The following is a 24163-nucleotide window of genomic DNA, read 5'->3' as shown; positions in this document are numbered from 1 at the left end:
AAGGCGGAGCTTGCAGTGAGCTGAGATCCGGCCACTGCACTCCAGCCCGGGCAACAGAGCGAGACTCCACCTCAAAAAAAAAAAATTAATAATAGTTGTGTTAATTAAAAGACTCAGGGCCGGGCGCGGTGGCTCAAGCCTGTAATCCCAGCACTTTGGGAGGCCGAGACGGGCGGATCACGAGGTCAGGAGATCGAGACCATCCTGGCTAACATGGTGAAACCCCGTCTCTACTAAAAAATACAAAAAATTAGCCGGGCGAGGTGGCGGGCGCCTGTAGTCCCAGCTACTCGGGAGGCTGAGGCGAGAGAATGGCGTAAACCCTGGAGGCGGAGCTTGCAGTGAGCTGAGATCCGGCCACTGCACTCCAGCCTGGGCGACAGAGCGAGACTCCGTCTCAACAAAAAAAAAAAAAAAAAAAAAAAAAAGACTCGGAAGTAAATGTCAAAGTTGAAGACATTTACTAAGTTGAAGGCACAGTCAGGGATGGGTTTAAAGTCTACTGAGTATACCAACACTAGGCCTTAAAGAAAAGACAACTCTACAATATGTTAAAAACCAGATGCCGTGACAAAAATGTTTGTTTTTTTTTTTTTTTGAGACGGAGTCTCGCTCTGTCACCCAAGCTGGAGTGCACTGGCCAGATCTCAGCTCACTGCAAGCTCCGCCTCCCGGGTTCACGCCATTCTCCTGCCTCAGCCTCCCGAGTAGCTGGGACTACAGGCGCCCGCCACCTCGCCCGGCTAGTTTTTTTTTTTTGTATTTTTTAGTAGAGACGGGGTTTCACCGTGTTAGCCAGGCTGGTCTCGATCTCCTGACCTTGTGATCCGCCCGCCTAGGCCTCCCAAAGTGCTGGGATTACAGGCTTGAGCCACCGCGCCCGGCAAAAATGTTTTTATACTTCTTTACTGTGTTTTCTAAGAGAGTGTGAGGGCATTTTGTTAACTATGGAAAACCATACACAGGAAATGATTGAGAAATGAGGGGCTGGGCATGGTGGCTCACACTTGTAATCTCAGCACCTTGGGAGGCTGAGGAGGGAGGACTGTTTATGTGCATGAGTTCAAGACCAGCCTGGACAACATAGTGAGACCTCATCTCTATTAAAAACAAAAAAAACTAAAAGTTAAAAGAGCCAAAAGTAAGTCTTACTTATATATTCTCAATAAAGACAAACTATCTGAATATTAAATAGAAACTGCTGGCCGGGCACGGTGGCTCAAGCCTGTAATCCCAGCACTTTGGGAGGCCAAGACGGGCGGATCATGAGGTTAGGAGATCGAGACCATCCTGGCTAACACGGTGAAACCCTGTCTCTACTAAAAAATACAAAAATCTAGCCAGGCGAGGTGGCAGGCGCCTGCAGTCCCAGCTACTCGAGAGGCTGAGGCAGGAGAATGGCGTGAACCCGGGAGGCGGAGCTTGCAGTGAGCTGAGATCTGGCCACTGCACTCCAGCCTGGGCAACACAGCCAGACTCCGTCTCAACCAAAAAAAAAAAAAAAAAAAAAAAAAAAAAAAAAAAAAAAAAACTGCTCTGATACTTATCTATTTCTAGTTTTATTCAGAAAAATATTTATGCATATATGTGGTTTTTTGTTTTGTTTTGTTTTGTTTTTTCTGAGATAAGGTCTTGCTCTGTTGCCCAGGCGGGTTACTATGGCATGAACATGGCTCAAAGTGATTCTCCTACCTCAGCCTCCCAAGTAGCTGAAAACAAAGGTGCATGCCACTGTGCTAATTTTTAAAAAATTCATACAGAAGGGATTGCTCACCATGTTGCCCAGGCTGGTCTCAAACTCCTGGGCTCAAGGAATCCTCCTGCCTTGGCCTCCCAAAGTGCTGAGATTACAGGTGTGAGTCACCATGCCCAGCATGATGATATATTTTATTAAACACAATGGAGATTTATCTAAGTTATTTATATTTTCCCTAAAGCAAAGGGAATTTATTTTAGGAAACACTCTTTTATTTTTTATTTGTTTTGAGACGGAGTCTCACTCTGTCACCCAGGCTGGAGTGCAGTGGCGTGATCTCGGCTCACTGCAATCTTGGCCTCCCAGGTTCAAGCAGATTCTCCTACCTCAGACTCCTGAGTAGCTGGAATTATAGGTGTGTGCCACCATGTCTGGATAATTTTTGTATGTTTAGTAGAGACAGGGTTTCACCATGTTGGCCAGGCTGGTATCAAACTCCTGACCTCAAGTGATCTGCCTGCCTTGGCTTCCCAAAGTGCTGGAATTAAGGCGTGAGCCACCATGCCTGACCTATTTTAGAGAACATTTTAAATGAAATAAAAGCAATAATACTACCAATATGATTTTTTCCACTTTTACAGACTATGGACATTTTTGTACAATGCCAGTCATAAATAGTAAAAGAGACGGGACTCTGCTGTTTGCATTCCTAGCCCACAGTCGAAACATTCACTAAAATACAGTATGGTAAATATTGAGCTATTAAAGTCAAAACTGCTTAATAGTAGGACACCATTTCTTAGTGTCATTTAAATATATTCTGGTCCCTATGTATGGAACTGCTTTAAAAAATTCAAAATGTCAGTAATTATAAACAGAATGTAGATTTTTCTCTCTCTCTCTCTCTTTTTTTTTTTCTTTTAAGAGTCTTGCTCTGTTGGCCAGGCTGGAGTGCAGTGGCTCGATCTCGGCTCACCGCAGCCTCCACCTCCAGGTTTCAGCAATTCCCCTGCTTTAGCCTCCCAAGTAGCTGGGATTACAGGCACCCACCACCATGCCTGGCTAATTTTGTATTTTTAGTAGAGACAGGGTTTCACCATGTTGGCCAGGCTGGTCTCGAACTCCTGACCTCAGGTGATCTGCCCATCTGGGCCTCCCAAAGTGCTGGGATTACAGGCGCTAGTCACTGTGCCCGGCCGTATATTTCTTTTTTTTTTTTTTTTTTTTTTTTTGAGACGGAGTCTTGCTCTGTCGCCCGGTCTGGAGTGCAGTGGCCGGATCTCAGCTCACTGCAAGCTCCGCCTCCCGGGTGTACGCCATTCTCCTGCCTCAGCCTCCCGAGTAGCTGGGACTACAGGCACCCGCCACCTCGCCCGGCTAGTTTTTCATATTTTTAGTAGAGACCGGGTTTCACCGTGTTAGCCAGGATGGTCTCGATCTCCTGACCTCGTGATCCGCCCGTCTCGGCCTCCCAAAGTGCTGGGATTACAGGCTTGAGCCACCGCGCCCGGCCGCGTATATTTCTTTTATTAAGCATCAGTATTAGCAATCTGATTAAAGTTATTATGAAAACTCTTGACTCTCTTTACTCTCTGTCAATGAGTAACATTCAAAATATTTTGGTTTTATGGCGTGTTCCAAGAAAAATAAGCCCTACGAAAATAACAATGTTAACAAACAAAATTCCATTTTACAAAGTCAACGTTACCAAGGAAGATACACTGAGGATTCCCTTTTATAAAGATAGACTCAAACAGAAAATGTGTGGACATAGCCAGATGTGCTGGTGGGTGCCTGTAGTCCCAGCTACTCAGGAGGCTGAGACACAAGAATCCCTTGAACCCAGGAGGCGGAGGTTGCAGTGAGCTGAGATCACACCACTGCACTCCAGCCTGGGCGATGAAGCGAGACCCTGTCTCAAAAAAAAAGAAAAGAAAAAAGAAAAAAATGTGTGGACAAAATCAGTTTCTTAACAAGGAGAAAACAAGTGTGCTTTTATTTAAGCTTAAAAATGATTTAAGTCCGGTGCGGTGGCTGAGGCTTATAATCCCAGCACTTTGGGAGGCCGAAGTGGGCAGATCACTTGAGGTCAGGAGTTAGAGACCAGCCTGGCCAACATGGCAAAACCCCATCTCTACTAAAAATAAAAAAAATCACTTTGGGAGGCTGAGGCAGACAGATCACAAGGTCAGGAGTTGGAGACCAGCCTAGCCAACATAGTGAAACCCTATCTCTACTAAAAATACAAAAATTAGCTGGGCGTGGTGGCAGGCACCTGTAATCCCAGCTACTCGGAAGGCTGAGGCAGGAGAATCACTTGAAGCTGGAAGGCAGAGGTTGCAGTGAGCCAAGATTGTGCCATTGCACTCCAGCCTGGGCAACAGAGTGAGACTGTGTCTTAAAAAAAGAAAACAAAACAAAACCCCCAAAATTACCCAAGTGTGGTAGCGCATGCCTGTAATTCTAGCTACTCGGGAAGCTGAGGCAGGAGAATTGCTTGAACCTGGGGGGCGGAGGTTGCAGTCAGCCAAGATCGGGCCACTGCACTCCAGCTTGGGAGACAGAGCAAGATTCTGTCTCAAATAAATAAATAAATAAATAAATATTTAAGAAAGAATATGGACAAATATATTTATAGCATATTACTCCAAGCAAGGTTTTACAATGAGTTTCTACGAACAGTTTAAAGATACTGATTTAATGTCATCTTTTTAAACTCTCTTTAAGAGACATAAACTTCTTCTTCTTTTTTTTTTTTTTTTTTGAGACAGAGTCTTGCTCTGTCGCCCAGGCTGGAGTGCAGTGGCCGGATCTCAGCTCACTGAAAGCTCCGCCTCCTGGATTCACGCCATTCTCCTGCCTCAGCCTCCCGAGTAGCTGGGACTACAGGTGCCCACCACCTCACCCGGCTAGTTTTTTATATTTTTTAGTAGAGACGGGGTTTCACCGTGCTAGCCAGGATGGTCTCGATCTCCTGATCTCGTGATCCGCCCGTCTCGGGCTCCCAAAGTGCTGGGATTACAGGCTTGAGCCACCGCGCCCGGCCTAAGAGACATAAACTTCTATCTACTGAAATCTTTAATAAATCCTAAGAAACGCCATGTGAACCGGAATTTGTATTGTAATTATTTGTATCAAGAGACCATGAGATACATAGTTTCAGCTGGAGAAGATGAAAAACTTCTGGACAAGAATGGTGGTGATGGGCCAGAAGCGGTGGCTCATGCCTGCAATCCCAGTGCTTTGGGAGGCCAAGGCTCGAGGATCACAAGGTCAAGAGATTGAGACTATCCTGGCTAACACAGTGAAACCCCGTCTCTACTAAAAATACAAAAAATTAGCCAGGCATCGTGGCACGTGCCTGTAGTCCCAGCTACTGAGGAGGAGGCTGAGGCAGGAGACTCCCTTGAACCCGGGAGGCGGAGGTTGCAGTGAGCCGAGATCATGCCACTGAATTCTAGCCTGGGCGACAGAGCGAGACTCTGTCTCCAAAAAAAAAAAAAAAAAAAAGATTTAGTGGTGAATCTAATAACTACCCTCATTTGGAAGATAGTATAATATTTCAAGATATTTGCTAATATAATGTGATATAAAAATATTTCAGCCAGGTATGGTGGCTCCTGCCTGTAATCCCAGCACTTTGGGAGGCCAAGGCAGGAGGTTCATTTGAGCTCAGGAGTACAAGTCCAGCCTGGGCAATATAGTGAGACTTTGTCTCTAATATATATTTCTACTGGGTAAAAAATTTCCAGGCCCGGTTGTTTTTTTTTTTTTTTTTGACCAATGATGATTACTATTTATCGTTGTTCTTTAATCATTTTTTAAATTATACTTTTAAGTTCTAGGGTACATGTGTACAACGTGCAGGTTTGTTACATATGTATACATGTGCCATGTTGGTGTGCTGCACCCATTAACTCGTCATTTACATTAGGTATATCTCCTAATGCTACCCCTCCCCCATCCCCTCACCCCACGACAGGCCCCGGTGTGTGATGTTCCCCTTCTCCAGGCACTGTTAATATAGTCAAGCCCTCCATATTCATGGGTTCTGCACCCCCAGATTCAAACGACCACAGATGGAAAATATTTGGGAAAAATAAAACAAAAAATGACAATATAACATTAAAAAATAATACAAATTTTAAAACGATATAGTCTAACAACTATTACATAGCATTTACATTGTATTAAATATTGTAAGTATTCTAGAAATGACTCACTACTGTGGGCATGCTGCCTATGGGGTAGCCATGCTCTGCAAGGAGCAGTAATAAAAAATAAAAATTAAAACAAATCTAGAGATGATTTAAAGTATATGGGAGGATCTGTGTAGGTTATATACAAACACTACACAATTTGTTTTCTAATTTTATTTATTTATTTATTTATTTAGAGACAGTGCCCAGGCTGGAGTGCAGTGACTTGATCTCAACTGACTACAACCTCCGCCTCCAGGGTTTGAGTGATTCTCTTGTCTCAGTCTGCCGAGTAGCTGGGACTATAGGTGCCTGCCACCACCCCCAGCTAATTTTGTACTTTTAGTAAAGACGAAGTTTCACCACGTTGTCCAAGCTGGTCTCAAACTCCTTGCCTCAAGTGATCTGCCTGCCTTGGGCTACCAAAGTACTGGGATTATAGGTGTGAGCCACCATGCCCGGCCCACCTTTTTTTTTCCAATTAAAAAAATTTGTTTTCTTTTTCTGGTTTATGTGACTCTTTTTTAGATTTATTTTAATTTTAGATTCAGAGGGCACATGTGCATTTTTTTTTTTTTTTTTTTTTTGAGATGGAGTCTCGTTATGTCGCCCAGGCTGGAGTGCAGTGGCACGATCTCGGCTCACTACAAGCTCCGCCTCCCGGGTTCACGCCATTCTCCTGCCTCAGCCTCCCGAGTAGCTGGGACTACAGGCGCCCGCCACCACGCCCGGCTAATTTTTTGTATTTTTTTTTCAGTAGAGACGGGGTTTCACTGTGTTAGCCAGGATGGTCTCGATCTCCTGACCTCCTGATCCGCCCACCTCGGCCTCCCAAAGTGCTGGGATTACAGGCGTGAGCCACCGCGCCCGGCCACATGTGCATATTTTATACATGGGCATATTGCATACTGGTGGCGACTGGGATTTTAGTGTACCTATTACCCAAATAGTGAACACTGTACTCAATAGGTAATTGTCAACCCTCCCTCCCCTCCCTCCCTACCCCCTTTTGAAGTCCCTAGTGTCTATTATTTCCATCTTTATGTCCATGTGTACTGTTGTTTAGCTCCTACTTATAAGTGAGAACGTGTGGCATTTGATTTTCTGTTTCTGAGTTAGTTCACTGAGGATAATGACCTCTGCCTCCATCCATGTTTCTGCAAAGGGCATGATATCATTCTTTTCCATAGCTGGGTCCACCATTTTATTTATTTATTTTTGAGACAGAGTCTCACTTTGTCACCAAGGCTGGAGTGCAATCGTGGCTCACTGAAACCTCTGCCTCCCAGGCTTAAGTGATTCTCCTGCCTCAGCCTCTGGAACAGCTGGGATTACAGGTGCATGCCACCATGCTCGGCTAATTTTTGCAATTTTTGTAGAGACGGGGTTTCACCATGTTGGCCAGGCTGGTCTCACACTCTTGACCTCCTGAGGTGATCCACCTGCTTTGGTGTCCCAAAGTGCTGGGATTACAGGTATGAATCACTGCACCGGGCCTGTAACAATTTAATAATAAAAAAGGCAGTGATAGCTGAGACCCAAGTGGGTGGACATTATGTTAATGCTTTATATGCATGATCTCACTTAGTCCTTTCAAACTCCCTCTGAAAGGTAAGTCCTCTATCCAGAGGAAGAAGCTGAGGCACACTCCTTCAGGGAAGTTACTCACTCAAGGCAGTACCTACAGCAAGATGCTAGAACTCAGACCGGTCTGGTTCCAAAGCTGTTACTAACTTTTTTTTTTCCTTTTTAAGTCAAATCACTCCTTGCTTGAAAATCTTCAGGATTTTTTAACATATATGAGAAAATTCAAATACTTTGGCCTTACATTTAGTGTATTTCACAAGCTGATCGCAAGGTCCCTTCCCAGCCTTCCCTTTTCTCTCTTTTTAAACTTCTCACTTCATCCAAAGAAGTCTCCTTACTGTCTGCCTCTCTTATAAAATCCCAACCTAACTTTGTTCTTTTCCACCTAAGTTCCTCTGCTTATGTATCTTTTCCTGGTCAACAAAATCTTCCTTTTCCTTTAGGCCCCAGTTCAAATTCCATTTCTTACATGTAACCCTTGAAAGCTCATTTTTTTTTTTTTTTGAGATGGAGTTTCGCTCTTGTTGCCCAGGCTGGAGTGCAATGGCACGATCTCAGCTCACTGCAAGCTCTGCCTCCTGGGTTCAAGTGATTCTCCTGCCTCAGCCTCCCGAGTAGCTGGGATTACAGGCACGTGCCACCACACCTGGCTAATTTTGTACTTTTAGTAGAGATGGGGTTTCTCCATGTTGGTCAGGCTGGTCTCAAACTCCTGACCTCGGGTGATCCACCTGCCTTGGCCTCCCAAAGTGCCGGGATTACAGGCATGAGCACGACTGACAGCTCATTCTCTTTTACCCACATTGCATCTGTCTGGAAATCCCACTGGCCATACTTCAAAATACATCCAGAATCCAATCATGTACCACCTCCACTACCATCTCTCTGGTCCAAGCCATCATCATCTCCCACCAGTTGTCTCTGCTTTTGCTCTTTTATACTCTAGAATCTATTCTCAACCCAAATTCCAGAAGTGACCCTTTTAAAACAGAAATCAAAACTCTCCAATGAATCTTCATTTCCTCCCATGTAAAAACCAAAATTCTTTTATGTGCTAGACTGTGAACACCCATAATGTCCTACACGACTGCTCTGCTCCTCAACCTCTCTGGTCGCTTTTGATTCTCGCCCTTGCTACCTTGCCACACCCAGAACTCAAAATGCATACTCATGTCTTAGGCCCTTTGCAGTGGCTGCTGTCTGCCTGGAATGCCCTTCCTCCAGATATCCTCAGGCTTAAGACTTATTCGAGACTCTGCTCAAAGATAGTCATGACCTTCCAGACAATCTTCCCACACCCCAGCACTCCCTATCTTCCTATATGTTTACCCCATAACATACTACAGCGTCTACTTAGGTTTATTGTCTGTCTTTCCCAAGAGAACAGGGCTTTGGTCTTTTGCTCACTGCAGCATCCTGGGAGCCTAGAATGGCACCTTGCACACATTAGGTGCTCAATATTTGTTGAATGGATAAATGAATAGATGCTGCCACACCACCTCAGTCAAAGGTTCTCTCTCCTTTGCTCTTGCTTGTACTAATCATTTGGCACTTACCATACACTGTTGTGTAGTTTTCTGTGTGTACATATGATCCACCTGCCTAGATTATGTGTTCCTGTGCGCCCTCCAAATGCTCTGCACAAATTTAGCATTTAATAAATATTTGCTGATGAAATATCACTGCATTGTCTTTTTATTTCAGAGTAGATAGTGATGGTAATAATTTTCAAAACAAGACATTCCACTTAGAAAAGAAACATTCTAGAAAGCAATATGATGTAAGAAAAAAATATTTAATTTGAAAAGCTAATCTTAAAAAGAATAGAACATATCTTAAAGGTGCATATACATTATACAAAATCCACATCATGCTCTGAAAATATTTATTCTGTGACTTTCACAGCCTCTTATGTTCTAAAGATATGCTTGAGAGTCAAGCTCAAGGTAATTTTTGATAGTAAGGTAATTTGAGACATAGAACATCTATTAAATAATATGTTGGGAATTGAGGTAATATGTGACAGAAATAAAACAATGTGAAATAGGTCACATTATATATATCTCTCTCTATGTATTTTATTTTTATTTTTTGAGACAGAGTCTTGCTCTCTGTTGCCCAGGCTGGAGTGCAGTGGCATGATGTTGGCTCACTACAACCTCCACCTCCCAGGTTCAAGCAATTCTTGTGCCTCAGCCTCCTGAGTAGCTGGGATTGCGGGCGTGCACCATCATGCCTGGCTAAAAAAAGTAGAAATGGGATCTCGCCATGTTGGCCAGGCTGGTCTTGAATTCCTGACCTCAGGTGACCCACCAGCCTCGGCCTCCCAAAGTGCTGGGATTACAGGTGGGAGCCACCGCACCCAGTCTTTTGTCACACTTTTAAATCTAATAGCAAAAAGTTTTGGAACACAAGTTAGACAACTTTCTAACAACAGATGTAGATCTTTTCAGTTACCTTGACTGTAGTTCATGCATAATTCTCTTTGTGTTGGTGGGGAGATCAGTAAATAGACTCTTGCATGACTTATGGTAAGTTTCTTTTTTTTTTTTGAGACGGAGTTTCACTCTTGTTGCCCAGGATGGATTGCAATGGCGTGATCTTGGCTCACTGCAACCTCCGTCTCCCAGGTTCAAGCAATGCTCCTGCCTCAGCCTCCCGAGTAGCTGCAATTACAGGTGCCGGCCACCACGCCTGGCTATTTTTTTTTTTTTTTTTGTATTTTTAGTAGAGACGGGTTTCACCATGTTGGCCAGGCTGGTCTCAAAGTCCTGGCCTCAACTGATCCACCTGCCTCAGCCTCCCAAACTGCTGGGATTACAAGTGGGAGCTATGATGCCCGGCCACTTATAGTAAGTTCTTAATTGATATGTCTAGCTTAACCTTAAAACTTGACAATACAAACGAAAAAAGAACATAAAATATTAGTGCTCATAAAATATATAAAATAGAGTCAGGCATGGTGGAGTACACCTGTAGTCTCAACTACTTGGCAGGGGAAGCAGGAGGATCACTTGACTCCAGGAGTTCAAGGTCAAGGGTACACGGCCAGAAACATACATACACATACACACACACAGACACACACACACACAGAGTAAGTGAAAAGGGGTTGACTTTCACAGATTTCTCCATCCTAAAACTCTCACAGATGTGGAGAATTACAATTCTAATGGGAAATAAGAATAAACCAACCTGGCCGGCACGGTGGCTCATGCCTGTAATCCCAGTACTTTGGGAGGCCGAGGCTGGTGGATCACTTGAGGTTAGGAGTTGGAAACCAGCCTGGCCAACATGGTGAAACCCCCATCTCTACTAAAAATACAAAAATTAGCGGCTGGGCACGGTGGCTCACAAGGTCAGGAGATCGAGATCATCCTAGGTAACACAGTGAAACCCCGTCTCTACTTAAAAGAAAAAAAAATTAGCCGGGCACGGTGGCGGGTGCCTGTAGTCTCCATTACTTGGGAGGCTGAGGCAGAAGAATGGCGTGAACCTGGGAGGCGGAGCTTGCAGTAAGCTGAGTTCACGCCACTGCACTCCAGCCCAGGCAACAGAGCGAGACTCCATCTCAAAGAAAAAAAAAAAATAGCTGGGCATGGTGGCATGTGCCTGTAAATCCGAGCTACTGGGGAGGCTGAGGCATGAGACTCACTTGAACTCGGGAGGTGGAGTTTGCAGTCAGCTGAGATTGTGCCACTGCACTCCAGCCTGGGCAACAGAGTGAGATTCCATCTCAAAAAATAAATAAAAGAAATAAACCAACCAGCCAATTTCTTTTTTTTTTTTTGTGACAAGAGTTTCGCTCTTGTCACCCAGGCTGGAGTGCAGTGACGCGAATTTGGCTCACTACAACCTCTGCCTCCCAGATTCAAAGCAATTCTTGTGCCTCAGCCTCCAGAATAGCTGGGATTACAGGCACCCGCCACCACGCCTGGCTAATTTTTGTATTTTTAGTGGAGACGGGGTTTCTTCATGTTGGCCAGTCTGGTCTCAAACTCCTGACCTCAAGTGATTCACCCACTTCGGCCTCCCAAAGTGCTGGGATTACAGGCATGAGCCACCGCACCTAACGTCAATTTCTAAATATACTTATTTGCACTTCTAAAAAGTCTCAAGGTTAAATTAAATCTAGGCCAAGCAGAGTGGCTTATACCTGTAATCCCAACACTGTGAGAGGCCGAGGCAAGAGGACTGCTTGAGGCCAGGAGTTTGAGACCAGCTTGGGCAACATAGCGAGAACTCATATCCACATTAAAAAAAAAAAAAAAAATTAGCTGGGTATGGTGGTGCACGCACGTAATCCCAGCTACTCAACAGAGGCTGAGGTGAGAGGGCTGCTTGAGCCTGCAAGATGGAGGCTGCAGCTATGATCATGCCACGGGACTCCAACCCTGGGTGATCAAGATACTGTCTTGGAAAAAATCAAAAAATGTTTGTAAGAAAAAAAGTTACAGAAGCTAAGCTTCTTATTAAGAAAAATGTTTTATAAACTTAATGTAGCCTAAGTGTATGGTGTCTACAAAGTTCATAGTAGTGTACAGTAATGTCCTAGGCCTTCACATTCATTCACCACTCACTGACTCACCCAGACCAACTTCCAGTCCTCCAAGTTTCATTCATGGTAACTGCCCTATGCAGGTACACCATTTTTTCTTTTGTGTCATATTTTCACTGTACCCTATGTTTAGATATGTCGAGATACACAAATACAGTCACCTATAGTATCCAGGTACAGTAACATGCTGTACAGATTTACAGTACAGGAGGAACAGGCTGTATCATATGGCCTAGGTGTGTGGTAGGTCATACCATCTTGGTTTGCGTAAGAGCACTCTATGGTGTTTGTACACAATGAAATCACCTAACAAAGCATTCAGCAGAACCTATCCCTGTCATTAAATGGCACATGACTGTATTTATTAAAAACCCATCAGAGGCCAGGTGCAGTGGCTCACACCTGTAGTCCTAGCACTTTGGGAGGCCGAGGTGAGAAGATCGTTTGAGCCCAGGAGTTTGAGACACGCCTGTGCAACATAGTGAGCTCCCATCTCAAAAAACAAAAACAAAAACCAAACCCGTCAGGGTCTCAAACAAGGTGACGGTTTAACAAATGTTATTTCTCTTCCCCCTCATTTTCTTCCTTGTGAAAATGTTTCCATTTCAGGCCAGGACACAAAGTTCAATTTCTAATGAAACAAAGTGTCCTGGATTTGGGTTCAACTGAAATAAACCATTTCTAGAAAGCCAATATCTGTCATATCTTATTCTCTCACATTCTCAGACTCAGGGCTTTACTTTTAAGTAATGTTAAGTGTTTAATGTGTTTACAAGAGAGCCAAAGAACCCACAAAAACAGAACATGTTCGGTTTCACAACTTTATTACAAATAAATTTGTAAGTAAACAAATCATAACTTTATAGGTTAAAGTTGATCGGGATTAAGGAGAACCTGGGTATAAGATCTGATACAGCGAGGTCTCAGGATCTTTTCCTGAGTGGGAGTACACACGAGGTAGGGAAGAGAAAACAACAAACCAGAACAGAGCTGCTGCTCCTAGGTCCTCTTTCTTCCATCTTCCCGCACAGCATTCTGACAGTCCCTGAGCTCTCCTCAACTGCACTACAAAAGGGCAGGCCACCCCCAGCACAGCCAAGTCCTGGGCTCCCTTTGCTAGCAGCCAGGCACCATGTTAGTGACTTCCACCTTAGGGCTTTCCTTTTAAAGTCCACACCCCACATGCCTTTTCAGTCAGCTCTCTCACCTCTCCATAATCATTTCACTCTTCCCCAACTCCCCCAGCCCACCTTCTGCCAGCTCCTTCATTCACTGTATTTTCCACTTCTACTATACAGAACATTATTCATCAAGCAAGAGCCATGCCATGCAGAAACGCATCTGGTATGCTACGTAAATCACGCTGTTTCACCCATTTTCCCCACGGTGGATACATTCCAGATTTGCTCCTCTCACCTTTAACTCAAAGCTATCTTTCTCAGTGAAGAATGTAGACAGCTACTTTGAATTCCATCATCTACTCCATTCTTACTTTCTCTAATCTCACTTTATGGTTATTGTTTAGCCTATTTGGGGAGCAAAGAAAACTCATGAAAAAGGGAATGACAGCAGATTCAAAGAGGAAAGAATGGGGAAAAGCAGGTGGGGGGGTGCTACATACTTCCATTTGACATTGTTTAAATAAAAAAATGATTTTCTTGGCAGGATGCTGTGGCTCATGCCTGTAATCCCAGCACTTTGGGAGGGCAAAGTGGGAAGACTGCTTGAGCCCAGGAGTTTGAGGCCAGCCTAGGTAACAAAGAGAGACCCCCTGTCTCTCTGAAAAAAAAAAAATTTTTTTTTCTTTAACTATCTGGGCATGGTGTTGCGTTCCTATAGTCCCAGCTACCTGGGAAGCTGAGGTGGGGGGATCCCTTGAGTCCAGGAGGTTCAGGCTGCAGTGAGCTATGATTGTACCACTGCACTCCAGCCTGGGTAACAGAGTGAGAGACCCTGTCTCAAAAACAAACAAACAAACGGAACTCAACGCTTATTTCTCTCCTTTCCTATTCTGTAATCACATTTTTTTTCTCATCACTTGCACAGATCAGAATGTCAAATGCTATAACCCACCACACATTCAATGGTCTTGATTCTTTTTCTCACAGATCCCTCTAATACTATAAGGTATTGCTGATCTCTACAGAATACTGCTTTCCTTTTGATTCCCATCATTCTACTCTACCTAGGTTCTGCAAGTACTGAGTCAGCAAATGTTTACTGAGCGCTCAACTTGTTTTGAATGCTGTGATAAAGGCTTAGAACAAAACAGTAAACATAGGAGCAGATAATGTAATATTCTCAGGTCCTATTCTAGAATCTCTACGTCTATAGGTGACCTATGCACCCTCAAGTTTGGTACCATGATAAGAAGACATACTTTCTCTTTAGTTTCATTAATCTGAGATTTCATTTCCAAAGCAATTTTCTTCCATATGCAAATAACACCTCTATCTGCCACAAATATTTAAGTGTTTTTTTTTTTGTTTTTTTTTGAGACAGTCTAGCTCTGTCACCCAGGCTGAAGTGCAGTGGGGAGATCTCAGCTCACTGCAATGTCTGCCTTCCAGGTTCAAGCGATTCTCATGCCTCAGCCTCCTGAGTAGCTAGGATTACAGGTGTGTGCCACCATGCCTGGCTATTTTTTTGTATTTTTAGTAGATATGGGTTTTGCCATGTTGGCCAGGCTGGTTTCGAACTCCTGGCCTCAAGGAATTTGCCTGCCTCGGCCTCCCAAAGCGCAATTTTAACCATTTTTCCCCCCAGGATTGGGAAAACCCTTTATTTCTCTATAGAATTACTGAATTTTAACTATGTAAAAGTGTTTGGTTGAGTGGCAATACATACATTCACATTGTTGTGAAATCAAGAGCCCTATCCAGCTTTAGAAATTTTTCATCTTCCCAAAATGAAACTCTGTACCCATTAACTCACTTTAAGCCAGTAATGATTTTCATGGCCCCCACCCCGATTCTTCTCCTGCTTTCCTACTTGGCTAACATTTCAAGGTTCATCATCAAAATCACCTCCTTGCAACTACTCTCAAGCCTCTGGCACTGCTTCTCCTCTGTCAAACCTGCAGGGCAAAACACGAATTTTGGGTGAACTGATCACCTCCCTGCTCTTTGCTGCAGTCATAACAGCTGAATGTTGCTAGGAGAAAAAACACACAACTAGCTCAGCTGACTGGTTTCACTTTAAATTCATGGCCCCAAGCCATGGTGAGGGATTCAACAATACCCAACATTGAAACTACCTTGTTTCCCAGTTACTCAGTTCCTTGTCCTGTTGCTCAAGGTGAAGTGTCCATCTCTCCTGAAATCATCCACTACCCCTTCTTCATTTAAGTCGCTGGCCTTGCGAAGAGACCAAGACTACCAACACACCGTGTGGAACCCTGTCTCTACTAAAAATACAAAATTAGCCAGGTGTGGTGGTGCATACTTGTAATCCTAGCTACTTGGGAGGCTGAGACAGGAGAACTGTTTGAACCCGACATGAAGGTTGCAGTGAGCCGAGATTGAACCACTGCACTCCAGCCTGGGCAACAGGAGCAAAACTCTGTCTCCAAAAAAAAAAAAAAAAAAAAAAACAAGGATGCTGCTCCATTGGTAGTCTTGGTCTCTCTTCTGGATTAGTCTCACTTTCTCTATTAAATATTCTCAGTAGCCTATCTAGGTTCCCATTGTTTAAAAGAAAGGCCCTCTTCTTTACACAGGGAGACTGTCTCTACAAAAAAAAATTTTTTTTTAATTAGTTGGGTTATGGTGGTGCACACCTGTGCTCCCAGCTACTCAGAAGAGGCTGAGGTAGGAGGATCACTTGATCCCAGGAGGTTGAGGCTGTGGTGAGCCATACTTCTTTGACCCCATCTCCCTCTGAAGCCACTAAGCTGTTTCTCTCCACTTTACAGCAGCAAAATTTCCCTAACGAGCTGTCGATATTCACCTCCCTTCCTACTCTCTCTTCAAAGCATTCCAATGTGGCTTGAACCACTTGTCAAAACAGTCACCATCATGTTGTCAAATCCGAATAAACATTTCTCTATTCTCATTGTGTAACTTACCAGCAGCATTTGACAGAGGTGACCATTCCCTCTTTCTTGAAAATAAAACACTCCCACTTTAATAGCTGAAACTTCTCAGTCTCCTTTGCCCAAGCTTTAGCCATTGTTAGTGATTTAGGGTTTTTTTTTCCCCCCACAGAGCTGGCTGTGTGGGAGACCAGAGTTTTACTAGTCAAATCAGTCTCCTACAGCTTGATCTTAAGGCCACAAACAATCTCAATCAGTTCCATGACATGCCATCTGTACACTAGTGACTCCCAAAATTTATGTGCAGTCTAGATCACTCCCCTCAGCTCAACTTAAATATTCATTGCCTACTTAACTCTCCACTTGGATGTCCCCCAAGTATTTCAAACATACAACAGGTTCCACACGGAACTCTTGCTACCCACCCCTCCCCACCTGTTCCTTCTCCAGTCTTCTCCAACCAGCAAATGGTACCATCAGCAGCCCAAGGATGGGGCGTGCAACCTGAAGGCATCCTTGGTTCCTCCCTCTCCCTCCACAGCCAACCTATTAAGCAAATCCTTCTGATTCCATCTCCAAAATATATATGTGAAAGCTGCTGTCTACTCTGCTGTATCTCATTGCCACTTTACTTGCCCGAGATACTATTGATCTTGGGCTAACTACTACAATACCCTCCTAACTTCCTGTTTCCTCTCTTCCTCGAAATAGTTTTTTTTTTTTTTTTTTTTGAGACGGAGTCTTGCTCTGTCACCCAGGCTGGAGTGCAGTGGCTGGATCACAGCTCACTGCGAGCTCCGCCTCCCAGGTTTACGCCATTCTCCTGCCTCAGCCTCCAGAGTAGCTGGGACTACAGGCGCCCGCCACCTTGCCCGGCTAGTTTTTTGTATTTTTAGTAGAGACGGGGTTTCACCGTGTTAGCCAGGATGGTCTCGATCTCCTGACCTCGTGATCCACCCGTCTCGGCCTCCCAAAGTGCTGGGATTACAGGCTTGAGCCACCGCGCCCGGCCTAAATAGTTATTTTTTAAAAAACATTATCACTGCCCAAATTAAAACCCCTCATTGCCATTACAATAAAATCCAAAAATCCCCCTATGATGTAACACAAGAAGACCTATAGGATCTCTCCATCTCATGCCTACCCTATTCTTAATTTCTCCCCTTGCTCAGAGGAGCCTTCTCTCCAGTCTAACACCCAGCCTTCCAGTTCTTTGAACTTCTTCCCATGTCTGGAATGTCTCCCCAGCTTTTCACATGGTTAGCACAAGTTCATGTTTCAAGTTTCAACGCAAATATCACCTCTACCAAGAGACTTTCCTTGACCCTTCCTAGACAAAATGGTCATTGATTTTTTAACTATTTTCTGTCCTTCCCCACTATACTGTAAATTCCGTGAGTGCAGAGATCTTGACGGTCTTAAATTCCAATAAAGGTTAAAGAAGCTACTGTTTCCCTCTAAGCAGATTTATTTTAGATATCCCCCTCATTTCAAGTTTTATTGGATTTTAGTCTAGTCAAAGATTATAATTACTTTGGCATTTACCATAAAAAACAAGGGGAGAAAACCAGAAGTGACTTCCCTTCAAAAACTGTAAGTCACTCCACCCACCTAGTGGTCTAGACTGGACAGACTGCACAGAGGTATTCAACAGATGCTCCTTACAAAAATTTTCCAATGTGGACATATGCAAAGGTGGTATAATTCTGACATCTGCATCAAAAATCTAAGTTTTTTTTTTTTTTGGGACGGAGTTTCGCTCTGCCACCCAGGCTGGAGTGCAGTGGCCGGATCTCAGCTCACTGCAAGCTCCGCCTCCCGGGTTCGCGCCATTCTCCTGCCTCAGCCTCCCGAGTAGCTGGGACTACAGGTGCCCGCCACGTCGCCCGGCTAGTTTTTTGTATTTTTAGTAGAGACAGGGTTTCACCATGTTAGCCAGGATGGTCTCGATCTCCTGACCTCGTGATCCGCCCGTCTCGGCCTCCCAAAGTGCTGGGATTACAGGCTTGAGCCACTGCGCCCGGCCAAAAATCTAAGTTTTAAATTACTCTCCCTAGCAATTACTAAACACAACGATCTGAGAAGAATCAACAAGGGAAAGCATAAAATAAGTAAAATACATGATCCTTAATCCAGAGAAGTTAATGATTTCATCACTGACTTAGTTCTCTTTCTCATTTTAGTAAGGTCATCTATTCATCACCTGCTCTAGATGCTTCTTCCTGACCCGTGTTTTTTGTCACCAGGCTGGAGTGCAGTGGTGCCATCTCAGCTCACTGCAACCTCCCAGGTTCAAACCATTCTCCTGTCTCAACCTCCTGAGTAGCTGGGATTACAGGCACGTGCCACCACGCTGGGCTAATTTTTGTATTTTTAGTAGAGACAGGGTTTCACCACGTTGGTCAGGCTGGTCTCAAACTCCTGACTTCATGACCCGCCCACCTCAGCCTCCCAAAGTGCTAGGATTACAGGTGTGAGCCACCGTGCCTGGCCCTGACCTGTGTTTTTATCCATATTCTGCTATTAGGTTCCACATAACTTGACCATCCTACTTCCCAAAACCCAGAAGATACGTCAATTCAAAATTCAGGAAACAATCTTTTCTTTTAAGGATTTATCTTCAGGTCTTTATATCAGGGTCTTTTCTACCCTATTCTTAATTTCTGGATCAATCCTGGATTCTTTTTTTTTTGAGACTGGAGTTTCATTCTTGTTTCCCAGACTGGGAGTGCAATGGCATGGTCTCGGGCCACTGCAACCTCTGCCTCCCCAGTTCAAGTGATTCTCTTGCCTCAGCCTCCCAAGTAGCCGTGATTACAGGCACCTGCCACCACACCCGGCTAACTTTTTTGTATTTTTAGTAGAGATGGGGTTTCACCATGTTGGACAGGCTGGTCTCTAACTCCTGACCTCAGGTAATCCGCCCGCCTCGGCCTCCCAAAGTGCTGGGATTACAGGCATGAGCCACCGTGCCCTGCCTCAATGCTATGTTTGTTACACAGCTGTCTTGACTAAACTAGATGGCCTGGCTAGATCTAGCAGCCTGTATGTTATATAACTTCCCAAGAGAATGAGACAATATACTTTAAAAAATGTACTGAGATTTTAAGGTCTTAGGATACCTAAACCTTTTTCTCTGAGGACATAATTTCGATTATTTGATAAATGGCAGCTAGAATGGGGAAAATGAGACTAATGTGAGCAAAAAACTGCTGAAACTCAAAATTATATGGACCTCCATTCTCACGTTCCAATTCAAAAGAGCCAGCAGAACAGTGCATAGCACAGTACGAGACAGTCCAAATGTGTATCTGTGTCACACTGGAATCACCTGGAAAGCTTTGGAATGAATACTAGATCTTTGGGTATAGCGGGTGCAAGGTGGGCCAGAATGTCAACATTGAACATCAAGAAGTTGGAGCGCCTGACACATAATTAAAGGACCCCATTGGCCCTAGCAAATGATGGTGGAAGAGGTGATGTTACAAATCTCTATTTAAAAACATCCCCCAAGTTAATTCTGATGCTATTTGGAAACCACAGGTGTAGGGGGAAAAACACAGCTTTCGTGATCCAATGGCAACTTTACTAAAAACTGCAAGACCTTGAAAAATTACTATACTTCTGTGAACGTTAGTTCATTCCCCGGTAGACAGATCATAAAATCACTATTTCAGGGCTGATATAACAGAAATTACACAAAGCATCAAGCACAGTTCCTGGCATACAGATGTTCAATATATGACAGGTCTTATTAAATGGTCTAAAACATCCACTATGTATATTTATAAACACAAGGACACACCTACTGGCACCACTGTGTTATTTTTCTATACTATAAATTAACTATTTACTTTCCATGTCTGCGGACTTCTAGAGAAATCAGAGCTTTACAAATCTTTCCCTTCCTCTTTTCAGTAACAATGTAAACGCTAAACCCCTCCCCCATCTCTAACATACTTACTACCAACAGATACTTACGTGGATGCTTTTAAGAAAATAATGCAGTTTTCCTTTTTAAAAGTTTCAGAGTGTTTTAAAGCATTAACTTTTCAGATCAGCGTTCTAAGAAACTGTTTTAATTCACTGCCATTTGAAGTAATATGAAAGCCAACAAGAAGTTTCAGAAAACTGGAACCCATCACCTTCTCACAATCTGACTAGTAAATGTCTCCTCAGGGTTGTTTTAGAGTAAAACTAAGAAACGAAGCGTAGGGTACCCACAAGAGAACCATGTTACGGGAAAGCAGACAGACAATGTCCTGGACTCTTTTTTTAGTTTTGTCAACCTGGTTGGACTTTACTTTCAATAACTGGAGAATGAAGGAAAAGCCTCAATGCCCTGCCCCCACGCCGGGCCAGAGAAGACAAAGGCGTCCACTCTCAGACCGCAGGAGAGAAAATGGCAGGAGCGCCTCACCTCCAATTTTCACTGGGAGGAGTGGGGGTGCGGGGTCAGGGAGGGAACCCATCAGCCGCGAGGCTCGACGCCCAGTCCCCTTCTTCCATCACAAGTGGGAAGGAGGAAGAAGCTGACCCCAGTCCTTCCCGCTCCGAGCCAGCAGCCTGGTCTTTTGGTTCTGGGGCCGTGGGGAAGGAGAAGGCCGCGCGACCCCGGTCCCATCTCCAGAATTCAGCACACTGCTCTCGGCTCCCGCTGGCCCCGGGCCTCGCGGCGCCCCGGTCAGCGAGATGTCCTCGGAGGGCGCCGCCCGCGCCGCGAGAAAGATGGCGCCGGCCGAGCAACTGCGCCACCAGCCCTGGCGACAGGCCAGGCCCAGCGCCATCTTAGCGCCTTCCAACCGCACCCCCCACCCGAGATCCCGCATTTGGGGCGACTCGGGGGGCGCGAATAGCATCAGGCCCGCGCGCACTCGGCCAAAAAAGCGCCGTCCCAGCCACACAGCTCTTCTGGCCGGCGCGGCGGACAGCACGGGCCTCGTAGGAAACGCCCTGCTGGGCCGCGACTCCTCCGCGCTGCTGGGGACTCAGCCGGACCCGGCCGCGGACCCTTCGCGCGGCTGGGGGCTCGGCCGGATCCGGCCGCAGATCCTCTGCGGTGCTTCGGAAAGGCAGCGAGGCGGCTGGGAAGGGGCCGTCCCGCGGCAGGTGCGCGCCGCCGCCGCGGGCTCGGAGTGGGAGCGGGGCCGCGGCGACTCGCCGGCCCCGAGCTCTCCCCGCCGCAGCCCGGACCTGCTCTCCTCGCCGCGGCTGCCCGCAGATGCGGCGGGAAGGACGAAGCCAGGATGAAAAATAAACCCCGTCTCCACCGCCTCCCTCCCCACCCTCTCCCCTCCCCCTCCCCAGACGCGGGGTCCATTTTGCCGAGAAGAAAGAAAATGTGATTCACACCCTAGAGCTTCCGAGAGAGAAAAGAAACGAGGGGGGTAAAACAGAGGGGAGGAGATTGGAAAAGCTTATTTTTCTTCCTCGCCCGCCGTCACTCCAGGCCCTCCCTGCCCCCTGCTCGCGGCCCCGCCGCGCCGTCTTCCCCTCGCCGAGCCCTGCTCCCTCCTTCCCGGCTCCCGGCGGCTCCGGGGGGCGGAAAACACACTCACACTCGCGCACACAACTAATTTTAAACCGGCTCAATCAATGAGTCATTAAAAGGCTTCCCTCCCCTCCCCCTCCCCACCACCAACCGCCACGCCACCCCCTTCCCGGGCTCTCCCTCTCCCCGCTCCAGAAATTTGCATCCGCGGAAAAGAGAAAAAAAAAAAAAAAGGAAAAAGAAAGGCGCCGGGCCCCCACCTCGCCGAGGCGCCCCCGGCCCGGCCTCGCCGCCCCCTGCCCGCCTGCGCCCCCGCCCGAGACGCTGAACTTGGTCTTCCCGGGGCCCCGGCAGCGCTGGGAAAGGCATAAACACTCGATTCCCCTTTTCTCCGTGTCCATTAAACATCCACCCACCACCACCATCACCCACCCACAAACCCACCCCCCCCAAAAAAAAAAAACACAGCCTTAGCCAATAGCTCTCTGGGCTGAAACCTAATATCCTGGTTTTGGCAACTCGGTGTTTAATTTGCTCCTCTTTCTTTTCTGTCTGGAGACAGATCTCCAGACCCCCCTCCCTCGCTTTTCCCCTCCCCGAAGGAAAGAGGCAGAGGAAGGAGGTTGTGTGTTTTTTTTTCTCCTTGAAATTTTTATCACAAAATTATAATACACTCAAAGGGAAACTCACCGTCATGAAAAAGCAGTGCCTTGTCAACGGGGTTTCTGCGCCATCGCAACAGGGGCGGCGGCGGCGGCGGGCGCGGGGCGCGGGGCGCGAGCGCGGGAGCTCCCGGCCGAGCGGCGCCGGCCACACGCGCTCCGCTCTCTCTCTCGCTCACCCCCGCGCCGGGCGGCGGGCGCCCGCTCCCCGCGCCCGCCCGGCCTTCATGCTCTGCGCCCGGGCAAACCGCTCGCCTGCTCGTCTACCTCCAAACTTCGGTTCTTGCCTGGCAAAAAATGTGGAGATTAGGATTTTTTTAATTAAAAAATTTCTCTTTTTTTTTTTGGTAAATCAAGCTCCAAAGATGTTCATTCCTGTTTCCTTTGGGATTCTTTTTAACTTCAGAAATGTACTGGTTTATTCAAGAAACAGTTTTATTTGGCTTTTAAAAAAATTAAGATCCACGAGGTGCGTGCTAATTCTCTTGCAGGCTCTCTCTCTCTCCACACACACACACCACACACACACACACACCCACCCACCCAGTTTTAGCTTGACACGGGAACGGGGAGATTAAAGACAAAAAAAACCCTACAAGATTTGTTTAGAACTCTAATTAGAGCAAGCCTCAGTAAATACGTTTTGCATATGCTTTTTAAAAACCAAAACCACTTTTAACTTAGTTATTAGGCAAATAACTGGTTCGTCCTAACTTTTAAATGTACTAAGCTTTCTTTGCAACACTCTTTGTCTATTCCAAAATTCGTGAAACCTTACCTGTGAAGCCCATATGTGAACATTAAAAAGGAAAACAAAAAACTTTAGTGACCAAAAGGAAGGTGAGGCAGAGTAAATCACTCTCACAACATTCTACTGCCTTCTCTTTAGATACCTTTTATCTCCATATTTACGGAGTTTTCATTACATAACCCCCTCATTCTTAAAAGAGAGCTAGTCAATCTTTTAACATTCTTTGGTCCAAGTATAACTACCACCCATTTTTTAATCTGAAATCTCAAATTGTTGAAACTTCTCTGTAAACCATCTAGTATCCAAAGCATTTAAATTATGTGGCCCAGGGCGGGCGCGGTGGCTCACACTTGTAATTCCAACACTTTGGGAGGCCGAGGCGGGTGGATCACCTGAGGTCAGCAGTTCGAGACCAGTCTGGACAACATAGTGAAACCCTGTCTCTATTAAAAATACAAAAATTAGCTGGGCATGGTGGTGGGCTCCTGTAATCCCAGCTACTCGGGAGGCTGAGGCAGGAGAATCGATTGAATCCGGGAGACAAAGGTTGTAGTGAGCCGAGCTCGGGCATTGCACTCTAGCCTGGGCCACGGAGCAAGACTCAAAACAAACAAAACAAAACAACACAACACAACAATATTATGTGGCCTGGAGTGGGAGCAGGTGCCTTTGTAGTCTAGGTTAACTACAAATGCCCACAAAATATACCGGGGGTTTTGTTGTTGTCTTTTATTTTAAATAAACATCAAGGATAGGTAAAAGGTGAATTGTACAGAATGTAATTCAGGTTTTATTTATTTATTTTTTTTTTTGAGACGGAGTCTTGCTCTGTCGCCGGGGCTGGAGTGCAGTGGCCGGATCTCAGCTCACTGCAAGCTCCGCCTCCCGGGTTCACGCCATTCTCCTGCCTCAGCCTCCCGAGTAGCTGGGACTACAGGCGCCCGCCACCTCGCCCGGCTAGTTTTTTGTATTTTTTAGTAGAGACGGGGTTTCACCGTGTTCGCCAGGATGGTCTCGATCTCCTGACCTCGTGATCCGCCCGCCTCGGCCTCCCAAAGTGCTGGGATTACAGGCTTGAGCCACCGCGCCCGGCCTGTAATTCAGGTTTTAAAAAATACATATTGGCCGGGCGCGGTGGCTCAAGCCTGTAATCCCAGCACTTTGGGAGGCCGAGATGGGCGGATCA

General features: G+C 45.8%; 2 protein-coding genes across 3 annotated transcripts in view; both read right to left on the bottom strand.

The window, feature by feature from the left end:
• BICRAL (BRD4 interacting chromatin remodeling complex associated protein like) overlaps positions 1-22758 on the bottom strand; it is a 91257-nt gene extending 68499 nt beyond the window's left edge. For both annotated transcript variants that reach the window (XM_033217187.1, XM_033217186.1), the window contains exon 1: positions 22255-22758. The gene's annotated coding sequence lies outside the window, so the exon portion shown is untranslated. The remainder of the gene's footprint in view (positions 1-22254) is intronic.
• LOC117087230 (translation initiation factor IF-2-like) lies at positions 20774-21677 on the bottom strand. Its single transcript, XM_033217190.1, has one exon. The coding sequence runs from the start codon at positions 21391-21393 to the stop codon at positions 20932-20934; it is 462 nt and encodes a 153-aa protein (XP_033073081.1). The 5' UTR covers positions 21394-21677; the 3' UTR covers positions 20774-20931.
• Positions 22759-24163: the final 1405 nt, after the last annotated feature.

The sequence above is a fragment of the Trachypithecus francoisi genome, unplaced genomic scaffold (assembly GCF_009764315.1).
Source record: "Trachypithecus francoisi isolate TF-2019V2 unplaced genomic scaffold, Tfra_2.0 Lachesis_group10, whole genome shotgun sequence".
Taxonomy (NCBI): Eukaryota; Metazoa; Chordata; class Mammalia; order Primates; family Cercopithecidae; genus Trachypithecus; species Trachypithecus francoisi.
Note: the sequence above shows the minus strand (reverse complement) of the source record. Positions and strands in the feature narration are given on the sequence as shown.